Source organism: Silurus meridionalis, chromosome 14 (genome assembly GCF_014805685.1).
Source record: "Silurus meridionalis isolate SWU-2019-XX chromosome 14, ASM1480568v1, whole genome shotgun sequence".
Lineage (NCBI taxonomy): Eukaryota > Metazoa > Chordata > Actinopteri > Siluriformes > Siluridae > Silurus > Silurus meridionalis.
Window position 1 is genome coordinate 229,168 of NC_060897.1, and position 12,500 is coordinate 241,667.

Here is a 12,500-nt window from a genome sequence, read left to right on the forward strand (position 1 = left end):
GCCAAGTTAGAACTTTAACCTGATAATGATCTCCCAACACGTGGTCTTTCCTTATATGAGGTGGTATTAAACAGATCCAAGACTAGTGGTGTAACTGGTGCTATTCTGACCCTCATGCATTCCCACATCTGCTACTTCATCATGGACAGCGAGTTAGAACAAAGATCATACGTGAAATTCTGCAACATTACAGAGACGTTTGACGTGACGTACGTTTGACATACGGCGAAGCTGTAACGACTCGTTCGAGGTGTTTCGAGAGGCACACGCGCTTCAAGAGCAGAAGAACATTGGCAGATATCAGAAAGACCTTCAACGAGCTCAACCCCTGAAAACGTCAAAACTGTTCGCAACTAATCCACATGATCTCACTTCTGCATCTACTCACCAGCTCTAGAGGACTTCACCCTCTTCTTAAGATGTAGATCCAGCTCAAAGGTCACCGTTTTTACACACATTGTAGAGATCCAGCACGAATCCAGCACAATGCACTGCTTGAGACACTTTGAAAAGAAGATGTTTCAGAAGAACACTGGGAGAGCTGTGATACCACCTTGTAGGAGCGTTCTAAAAAGACATTTCACTTCTGATTCCCTTTTTCATTTTGTGATATAAAGATCACCCGTCAGTGCAGTGTGATGGAGCATCCAGTCACGCTTAGATATTACGCTTGACCACGTAGAGCTCCACAGGGTTCCACCACACACAAAACCTCTCTAATGGAGATGAATGGATAGGGTTGCGTTTCCCATCATCCTGTAAACATGTACATGTGAGGATGGATTGCAGTGCTTTAGGTCTTTAGGGTGGATCCAATAGAATGTTGTAATTCAGTCTACATTTGATCTCCTCAGTCATCTACTCAGACTTGCTTTCTCTGTTCATCAGTTTTAGATATTATTCCACTGGTTCATTTGAAGCTGTTGGGGACATGGAGGAAATGATAATGGATGGAGGTGTGGGCCAAAGGTGCTGAAGCTTAGAAATAAGTGGAGCTGAAGACCAAAAGAAGGTGTAATGCAGAGACAGTAAACTAGAACAGTGAATCCTTGAACGAGGGCTGACTTGGGTGATGATTACCTGCTGGAGAAGTGTGTGTGTGTGTGTGTGTGTGTGTGTGTGTGAGACAAAGAAGTGAGGAAGAGGAAACGTGCATGGAATGACCTGAAGAGCAGGTGATTTGTAGTAAAGGAATACAGAGAAAGGGAAATGGTTACAAAAAAAGAAAAAATATGTGAAAAGAAAGAAAGCGTTGCTGGTGTGTGTTCACTGTAAGGAGAACTGCATCAATCTCTTTTCCTCCAGGGAATAATTCCTTACTCCGTTTGGGTCTGTGGTTCATCTCTTTGGGATTAACACCTAATTAGGGGCTGATTTCTATCAAACTTCGTGTCAGTCTTTAGGACTGCGATACCACGGGAGTCTCGTTGATCTAGCAGGAGATCTCTCAGGCTTGGGAGGAGAATTATATGAATGTATGCGAAGGCTGATGAATGAATTCATGCTATGAGATTTGTTAGTAAGGAGACAGAACTCTGGGTGGAGAAAAATCTGACTGACAGACTATTAGTCTTATTTTGTTGTGTCTGTTGATTTGTTCTTCCTTTCACAAAAATGCTTTTTATTTTGCTGGTAAAAACTCATTGGCGTTCCTCGTCTGGTTCTCAGAGATATTTAAATGTCTTAAGCAGGGATTTTTGTTTTATTGATCTCAAACAACACACAGAATTCCACACAGCCACAGTGATTTATGTGGTTAGTGGATAAACCCGAGAGGGTTTGAGTGCATGAGTGAGACGTGTGCTCTTTTGCTTGTGCGTTTAACCATTTAACTCAGTTCATTAGAGCTTTTTCCAGCTAATTACTCCAGAACCCTGCCCCTGAGACAAGGGTATGTTTAAACGACATGGACAAGCTCTCAGATACTATCCCCCAAGCGTGAGCTTTGGTCATTCCTACTTCTTGTATTTAATCCGAATGGATAATAATTTAAATTCACCTAATACTGAATGGCGGAATAAAACCATAGGTTTCCCGCCGGGATAAAATCTTGGCTTATTTTCCTGAAATGAAACGAGGTGAGTGTAAAGTCACTTATTGTTCTGTGTTGGTTTAAAGATAGACTGTCTGCTTCTGTGTTCTGCTGCTTATATTGAATGACACCCACCCCCTCACCACGTGCTCACTCGGTGTGTGGCGTCTGCGGCTTCCCACACTGGCCTCCGAGTGGAACGATCCACGCTAACAGAGCTGTACTCCTATTAAGAGCCTGTTGAGGAAGGGGGTTACCAAGGCAATTCAGTCACAAGAGAGCTTTTATCAATGAGAGCTCTGTCTCACCTCAGCAACATCCTAACTGCTATTGTCAGCTCGACTGCCCACTCTTATGAAAGGAAACAACAGTCTGTAGAGATGTCAAAAGGCAGCTGATTGGCTGAGCCGTGTCCAATCAGGATGAATATCTTGGTTCATGTTTACAGCTGAGGAAGAACTAAAGAGAATGTGGATGAAAAAAATGAACAGTAGCATGGTTTTGGTCTTGTTTCAGATTTAATCTAATAAATTATTTCTTAGTGTTAAAGGTTTGTCCTGTGCTGTTTAATATCCCTCTCTAAATCTGCATACAATCTGAGAAATATCATTTATAGTAAATGTCCCAGGATTAGTGAACACTTGATTATTGATACATTGGTAAACACGATCTAGGAACGAGTATTTAATGGTGTAATGGAAAACAGGTCTTGAGGTTTTGACATATTTAGCCCTGAAGAAGCGAGTATGTATGAGGATATTAAGCTTGGGCATTGTTGTAGTAGAGACGGGACAGAGTCAGGTCCGAGGCTGTTTGGGACACAGAGGATATGAAATTGAATAGGCTGATTAAACAGCTAATTTGTGTGTGTGGCTCTAGTGGATAGTGTATAATACACAATAAGATCATCTGATATTCTTTATCAGGATTTCTCTAAAGACATGTATTCCTGTACTCTTTATCATGTTAGCTGACTAACTATTTCATTGTATGACATTGTTTTTTTCAGTGATTTAAGCAATAAATGTATGCACACAGAAAGCAATTTTGTAATTTTACATTCTCTCTTGTTTCCTGTGTTTCTTCTGTGTTGTCAGTCTGATGTATGGGAGCTCCAGATCCTCCCATCCGGACTCCGAATTACTCCATCGTCAAGCTTATGCCACACCACACCCCCTGCAGGGCTATGCTACTAATCACCACCCAGGCAGCTCTGGACAGGCCGGGGCATGGGGGGCTGCAGGCCGAAGCCTGGGTGAGAGAAAGGACATTTTTGATATTGATATTTCACATTAAACTACAGGGTTTGATAATTTTAGCATGTTGGTATATACATCAAATCAAATAAAATTTTATTTGTCACACACACATACATGCAGTGAAATGCTTTTTACGACTGTCCAACATATAAGCATATATATTACATATATATTATTAGCACATATATTAAAGGAATAGAATGTAAGGATAAAACAAACAAAAAAATAAGGAAGATTAATATATTAAGGTATAAACTATATATTTGGTATAAATATATAAACGTTATGACATCTTTTACAGGGCTTTCGGGTTTGTTTGATGCTGGGTTACACCATGCTAGCCCTTCAGGGCCTGACGCTTCTGTCATGAACCTGATCTCTGCTTTGGAATCCAGAGGTCCACAGCCTCCCCCATCAGCATCTTCCCTCCTCTCTCAGTTCCGTACCCCATCATGGCAGACAGGTAAGCATTCAACAATGCAAAATTTTCTGTCCTATAGGATGGTATGAGAAATAATATTTTATACAGATGTAGTTGATTGATTTGGTTTTATTTTATTTTTATTTGTTATAGCAATGCATACCCCAGCCCCTGCTGAGCTTTTCATCTCCAGTGCTTTGCCTGGATCTGGCTCATTTCCTTCTTCATCTGCCCTGTCCGCGTATCAGCACCCTGCCTCCTTCTCTGGGCGTTCATTTTCTGGGGTTACACCATCGTTGTCCCTCCAGGATACACCTACATTCAGCCCAACATCCAATGGCCTTCTATCACCTCATGATTCTTTACTGCACATAAAAACACCATCCCAATCCAGCCTGGGCTTTGATCGTCTTCTCTCTTCACAGAGTGCAGCATCAGCATACAGAGGAGCCCAGGAACCCTCAAGTGGTCCTCAGCCTCAAGCACCCACATCATCCTCTCGCCACTTGCCTCCCCCTCAATTTAACCTGCTCTCCTCCCAGCTTCAAGAGCAGACCTCCCATCTGTACAATGCTTCTGTATTTTCTTCAGCACCTGCACCATCGCAACCACCTACTTCACAGGAAAGAACAATTCCAAGGCAAGACAGTGTGATTAAGCACTACCAGAGACCTTCCCCTGCACAGTCCCAGTTACCCTCATCTGCATCACATCCCCTGCAACATTATCTCAGCTGTGGAACATCAGGCTACCAGCAGATCTCACACCATCGGCACGGTGGAATGAACTGTAGCCCACTTGGTGACCAGAGCCCATCATCTGATCCCAAGCCTTCCCCTAGATCAGACCAAGTGTACCGCCCCATAGTACAGCCGCCATACTGCTCTTCCTCGACTTCCTCAACACCTGCCTCTGGTGGTATTGGAAAATCAGGAAAGAGTTCTAGTTCAAGCAGTGGCTACTCATCTTCTAGCTCTTCTTCATCCAGAACTCCTCACACACCTCCCTCCGCTTCCTCTACAACTTCATCCTCCTCCACTTCTTCTAACCCAAGTGCTTCATCTAGCGCCTCCTCTGCTCCTTCAAGACAACAACCCCCTCCCCAGTCTGCACCACAACCCCCTCCGCCACCACCTCCACCCCTCCCTGTTTCCTCCTCTGCTACACAACAGCCTCCAAATAAACCCTGCCTTTCCACATATGGCTCCCCTGTAGCACCTGTTAAACCCACCTCTGGCCTCCCTGGCCAAACCCCACCACAACAACACTCACAATCATATTCACCAAGCCAACCTCCAGCATCCCACCTCTCTCAGCCGTACGGGGGTTTCAGTTCACCTCAGGCACAGGAAGTTAGCTCGGGATCGGGGAAAGGGTTTGGGGGTCTGGGAGCGACAGGGCGTTCATTTTCAGGGGAGGGGGTATATGGCTCTGAATCAGGATATGGTTCTTTACCACCCTCGCTTGGAGGAGCAGGAAGTCCTTCAATGGGTTACGAGAATACAGGACATTCGCCTGCCCTAATTGGATCTGGAGGTGGTACTAGTTCAACAAGTAGTGGTACTGGCTCAACAGGTGGTAGTGCAGCAGCTAATAGCAGTAACAGTGTTGCAAGTGGTGGGGCTGGAGGATCATACCACCTTCCTGATTCCAGTCCCTCACCTTCACTTAACTCTGCAATCAATAGACCTGGACTGCACTCCCCTGCACCCACTCACCCTGCACAGTCTCCAGGAGGAACTGGGGGTAATAAGTACCTATCCTCAGTTCTCTCTCCTAATTTTTTATCTTCTCCACAGGGTTACTCAGACACACGGGCACCACCACCACAGACACAGCCTTATCATTCTGCAGCACCTAAGAGCAAGTCAGAATCTGATATGCTTAGTATTGAACAAGCTCAAGAGGAGGATGAAGATGATGATGATTTTCTAATACAGCACCTTTTGCACTCCCAAAGCCCAGCACCCCATCCATCTCAGCACCACACTCAGCAGCAACCACCACAGGTGACTTCACAGCAGCAGCCGGCACAGCCACAATCTATGCCACAAAGTAGGGAAGAAGCAAAGGGAATGTCTGCCTATGAACTGAACAAGGCATCTGAGGAACGCTACCAATTACAGAGTGTCATTAGAACTAATAATGCCACTAATAATGTGGGTCCAGGAACAGCAAACACTGCTGGACAAGGAACTGGCCCAGGAACAGGCCAAGAGAGTCAGCTGGAAATATCTCTAAAGAAGCAGCAAACAAAAATAGACAGGGCAGTATCAGGAGCTGGGGCAAATGGAGGACGAGGGGGAATTGATTCACTCCCTCACTCCCACCAGCATGCTCAGCACACTCACCAACATGACTCCCTTGGCTCAGTGGTCCATTATGGGAGAGGGGACTCTTATGCCCACCAGACACACCAACACCACTCTTCACACCCACAGCATTCCCAACATCCACAGCATTCTCACCCCCATCCCCTGTCACACACCCATGTGGACATCAAGAAAGCTACAGATTCTTCAGAGCTACCCTACATACGAAAACCACCAGACTTGCAGCAGCAAAAGTCTCAACCTTCTCTTTCTCACATGGATTCACCACCTGACCAGACTCAGCAACCTCAGCAAACTCATCTTCTACAGACTGTCCTTTCTCACTCTACACGTAACAAAATGGACACTCAACAGATTCCCCAACCAACACAGCATTCAATAAATCAACAGGCTTTATTGGGACCAAATGGAGTCCTTGGAACTGGAAATGGTGGGAGTGTGGAAACCCAGTCACAGGCCTCTCAGCTTCAACTCCAATTACAATCTCAGTCTATGGAGGCCCACTATGGTTGTGAGGCACAGCGAAACCAAAGCCAGTCAAATCAGAATTCAGTCTCACAACTCGAAATGCTTGAACGATCACTTTCTAGAGCAAACAGTCATGAAGGTGCAGGGCCCACTGAGAGAATTGTTGGTGGAGATGGAAGTGGTAATGACCATCAAAGACCACAGCAACAGCTGCAGCACCAGCATAGGATGCCGTCACATCACCAGACTCACCATCCTCAACAAACACCTTCAGAGCTTCATGATTTTCTTAATGAGTCAAATTTGAGCATGTCAGCCCCATCTCATCTGCATCATATGGCTTCTCATCATGGCCCCCCTCATTCCCACCACCATTCACAACCCCACCCACATCACCAACACTCCCACCAGCACTCTCGTCACATGCCACCCAACACTGTACCAATGCAGCCACAGGCCCAGCCCAGGGAACCAGAGCCTCAGCTTTCTCAGCCACAGCTAGATCAACTTAAAGACCACCAATTTGACTCTGAAAGTTCTGGTGTAAAAAATACACAGAATCAGGGACAAAACCAACAGCAGCAACAGAGGTTTGTGCCTCTGACCTCCATCTGTTTCCCTGACTCACTTCTACAAGATGAGGATCGATCATTTTTTCCAGCAATGGAGGACATGTTTTGTTCTGAGGACTACAAACCAAGCTGTGCAGGAGGAGCAGGGGCAGGGCAAGGAGAAGACATTGTATCTGAAGCACGTGTAAATGTTCAAGATGGAATAGAGTCTGTTAAGGCAGGTGGAGGGGCAGGTGGATATGATATGATGGGCCATCATGAAGACCAGAGTTATGGGCAGTACTGTCACAGTCTTTCTGAATCTGGCAATGGGACAATGCATCTAGATTTAGACTCACTGAAAACTCATGAACTCCCATCTACTGTGAATACAGAGCAACTGGGCCTGATTCAGTCTCAGACAACAGGCATGGGAATGGGTGGAACTGGGTCCAGTATAGATGGAACAGGGAACAAAATTATGGGAAATTCTGGTGTAGGAGGTGGTTCTGGAACGGGTGGGCTGACTTCACCCATCTTTTGTTCCTCTAGACCCAAAAAACTACTGAAGACCAGCTCCTTTCACCTTCTTAAACAGCGAAGAGACCCCAATTCCCAGCCACAGATAAAGAAAACTTATGCACAAGAATATGAATTTGAAGATGATGAAGACAAAGCAGACGTTCCTGCTGACATCCGACTGAACAGCAGGCGACTCCCAGATTTGCTTCCTGATCTGGTGTCTAGCTGCAGAAAGTCCAGTGGTGGTTCAGGGGTTGGTGGTCTAAGTCCGCTAATGAGTGACTTGGATTTCTGCAACCCCTCAGGATACTCGTCACTTGGACCTCCTCCACAGCTCCTTCCCCAGGATGGGCCAAAGAAGAGAGGTAGAAAACCCACCAAACCCAAACGAGAAGGCCCTCCAAGGCCTAGAGGAAGACCTCGTATTCGTCCACTTCCAGAACCTCCATATTGCAGGGGGCTGATGGGACCTGGTGCTGGAGAGAGCCGCAGGGGTCGTGGTCGAGGAAGGGGTCGTGGCAGGAAAGATGATCTCATGTTGGAGATGCATAGAGACATCAACAAAGGACCGAATTATCATCAACAGCCTCACCAACAAGCTCCTCATCTCCATCACCAACAGCAACTTCAACAGCAACATCCACAACAGCAGCACTTAGCACAACATCAACATCTGCACCATTCACAGCCACAGCAGCACCTCCACCCACAGCAGCAACACATGCACCAACAGCAGCACCTACATACACAACACCATCAGCACTTACATCAACAGCAAACACATCATCATCAACAACAACAACAACAACAACAACATCAGCCTCAACAGCAGTATCAGGAGCCCATCAAACCAATTAAAGTGAGTCAAACTAAAGACTTTTTTATAAAGATTTACAATATTAGATTATTGCACAGCTCATTCTCTTTTCCAATTTCTAGATAAAACTTCCTCTTCCCTCAATGCCTTCATCTGAATGCCTCCTGAGGACAGACTCCTTGTCAAGCACAGACCCAGTTCTGTCTGATGGCTCAGTGGGATCTGCACCATCTCTTGGTCTGAGCCCTGGACCCACATCTGCACTGGACCTGAACAGAGCCGATATGAACTGTGGTCAGGATAAGATTAAAGAGAAGGATCAAGAGGTAAAAAAAAAATGTGGAAGAAAATATATTTCATACTCTTTATAGAGATATTTACAATACCAAGCTCAGCGTTACCAATATGTGTTATTGAGAAAAAAATGATATTTTATTTAGATCAATATCTTAATATACTTTCTGTATAAGATTACTGTAATGCTGAACTGAAAGATTAACTGAATGCTGAAAAATAGGCACTAGCACATTATTTGTTGTCAGAATTTAAACCTGATTTGTTTTTATTTTACTCTTTGTAAGAGTTTATTTGCTGTTTGATAGCAGTATAATAGTGTCACATCCCCTAATCTGCATACGTCATTTAATATTACTGTGAAAGTGCGGTTTCAATTTCATGGCATAAATTATTTTCTATTTTTTACTACAGTGAACAAAAAAAAAAAAATGATTTGACTCTTCCTACTTGCTTGTCCTATTTGTGATACATAATAATCATAATAATAATATGAATACAGAAAAAATGAATGATAGTTATTATACATGTATTTGTTAAAATAGAAAGAAAAATGTTTTATGCTTTGGATGAGAACACAGAGAATTTTTGTTTTCTGGTCTTTTATAAAAGACCAAAATACTAAAACTTTAATCATATGATTCTTTCCTCTATGCCGTTGTGTACAATTGCACTTGTGAAATTGCTCTTGTTGCCTCAGCAACAGGTAACCTCAGAAGAGAAGGATGGAAGGAAAAAAAAAACGGGGGCTGGGGGGTGTAATGTGGCTATCTTTAGTTATTGCATATGTAATGTGGAGATATGTGTGGACTTTTCCCAGATATCCTGGGAGAGAGACATGGATGAACAGTTGACCCCAGAGGCATGGGCCACCATGCAAAAACTGTCCAGCTCTGTAAGGCACATCTTCATTATTTTTAGATCTTTTATAATATTTATAACATGTATAAGAAAGCAGAATTATCAAAAAATGGATGTAAGCGAATATATGAACATAAAGGACTTCTACATGATATTTTACGGACAGAAAGACAGAACTCATTGTCCTCAGCATGCTGGTGGGTTTAGTTCCACTAGAGGGAGCCGTTCACTCTGAGTGTGAGATGATTGACAGCCTGCCATGATCTATCTGTCCTTAAAAAATGCAATAAAAGAAGGGGAGAGAGCTGGCTGTTGCCAGGGTAGCTGTTGCCACGGTTACACATTCATAGTAACCACCATTCAGCCCCCCTGCTGTACTACCTCCCGTAAGACACACCTAATATACAGCACCATGCAAAAGTATTCAGACTCACCAATTTTATTATTTTGCCAGATTACTGATTTACGCAGATTTATGCTGGCTGTGTGATATTTTAATTTTGGAACACCATGATTTCAAATGCAGCATTTGATATTTTATGGTATAAAATTATTAGCAAGATGTTATTAAATATACTGCACAAATATACTTATATTCCCAAATATATTAATAATCATGAATTTGCCCTTTACCCAGTTATTATAAATAAAAAATAAAATTTTTACAGTCAACAGCTAATTACTTGGACACTTAATCCGCACTAAATCTGTGAAACTGATGAGAAAAGAGCATTCTTTTTAAGGAATAAAATAACACATTCATTAGGATTAAGTGAGACTGATTTGTGTGTGATTCAGTGGTTACTTCAGATCCACAAACCAGGGAAAGGAAACAACACAAACCACCATGGCACTGCCTGGAAAATCCCATCCATTACATTCTGTGCATGAAGGCATTGCTCATGAAAGGAGTGAGAGAGCAGGCGGAGGAAAAAGTGCACCACTTAAAGCTAAGCTTGGGCTGGATGACAGTGTGGCATAAAAGAAGCCAGTAATCATGTAAAAACATTCTGTAATTGGGCAAAAATCACAAATGCACTGTTGCATAAGATTCTTCAGACAGCATGAAGATCTACCATATATCTTATATTTATATATATCTATATGTGTGTATGTATGTATGTGTATGTATATATATATATATATATATTAGGGCTCTCAGTCAATGAAAATATTTAATGGTGATTAATCGCACGATGTCTTGAGTTAACTCGTGATTAATCGCAACTTCAATGTTTCTGTTCTAAATGTATCTTAAATGAATACTTTGAAAGTGTTTAATTCTCTAATCAACATGACCATGTATAAATATTGATGCTTTATGCAAATGTATGTTTATTATTAGTGAAACTGAACTCAACATAGAGCATGAAGACAAAATATTATTGTAAACGTTTGAAAGAAATTCTGGTGTTTTAAATGACGTAAATCATCAGGACACCAAACGGAACTTTTGCTGTTTCCACACGGACGGTTTTAATTGTCGGATGTGTGCACCATGGCGGATTTTGGTGCTGATTTGAGATTAATAACACATTAATAGCGTGCTATTAAAATAAGTGCCATTAAAATAAATTTGCGTTAAACCTGCTGATTTTGACAGCCTGAATATAAATATATATCTGAGAACCACTCAGACTCCTGAACTAAAATTACTGGAAGAAGAAGCAGCCAATAGGTAGAGGAATTGTTTTGCTAGTGACTCTGATATGAATCTTATCCTAATAAAATCGCTTTTAACATTTTCTGATCATTGTACGTCCAAAATTCTATTATGAAGACAACTCTCAGTATAATAGTGCAAATATCGAATGCTTTCCGTTTCATTCAGCAGATCAGATACAGTGATAGACAGTATGATTGGTTCTACCTTCCTTCTAGTTTGTGATTAGAGCGAGATTAACCTGTTGAGTTTGTTCGCTCATGTAAATGGAAAAGTGCAATTAGTTCTCAATTCCTGACTTCATATTGGAGGAACCTGTCCAGTCTTTTTTATTCTCTCAATATGTTGCATGAATCTGTAAATTTGTACACTGAATTCACTCGGCCTTCCCTTCCTCTTTTTCTGATCCCACTCTCTTAGACTGACGACAAGCCATCAGAGCTGAAGTCTGGCTTCATCACTTCCTTCCTGGACTTTCTAAAAACGGAGAAAAAGCCTCCATCTGGCCCGCTCCACATGCATGGCTCCAGCCCTGTACATGAGCCCTCTGTGAAGGGAGGGATTCATCCTTTATCACCACCTAAACCACCACCTCCTACTCCTCCACCATTTGGAGAGACAGAAGGAGAAGGAGGCCTCGCCCTGAGCAATTGCCCTTCACCATGCAAACGCCTGGATGAGGAACTCAAGAGAAACCTGGAGACACTGCCATCTTTCTCCTCAGATGAAGAAGATTCGGTAAGCAAGAACCAGGACCTTCAGAAGAGCATCTCTTCTGCCATCTCTGCCCTCTATGACACACCCCACAGCCTGGCTGCCCTCCCACCCCCTCCCACTCCATCTCCACCCCCTGCACAGGCCCCACCTCTTGATACACCTCCACCACCTGCTGATTCAGAGACGTTCCCAGAGCTAGAGACTCACCTGATGACCCATGAGCTTCATACACACACTGAGCTGAACCTACAAGAGAGGCCACACACTCCAGAGGAGGAAGAGGAGGAACCCTTAGAGGATGAAGGGCCAGAGGAGCTAGAGGAGGAGGGAATGCAGAAAGTGGATGAAAAAGATGATAAGTTGGAGGAAGATGGAGGAGAAGAAGAGGAGAACATTGAACAGAGTAGAATAGAGGACATGGAGAAAGAGGAGGATGCTGAGGAGATGGAATTCTGTGACACTGATGCTCCAAAAGTTAATGGTAAGTGCAGATGTTTTGAATTTGTTTTGTTTGTTATTGTAGTCATCTGAACAAGTGTATGGCTAAATGGTTGAGATGGCA

The 12,500-nt window shown here is 43.2% G+C and overlaps 1 protein-coding gene across 1 annotated transcript in view; it reads left to right on the plus strand.

Annotated features, from left to right (window-relative positions):
* prr12b (proline rich 12b) overlaps nt 1-12,500 on the plus strand; it is a 34,533-nt gene that overhangs the window by 9,047 nt on the left and 12,986 nt on the right. Inside the window, 6 exon segments of the mRNA XM_046866115.1 lie at nt 3,130-3,287; nt 3,593-3,754; nt 3,866-8,445; nt 8,526-8,729; nt 9,518-9,592; nt 11,642-12,419. Of these exon segments, the coding sequence (XP_046722071.1) occupies nt 3,130-3,287; nt 3,593-3,754; nt 3,866-8,445; nt 8,526-8,729; nt 9,518-9,592; nt 11,642-12,419 (5,957 nt within the window).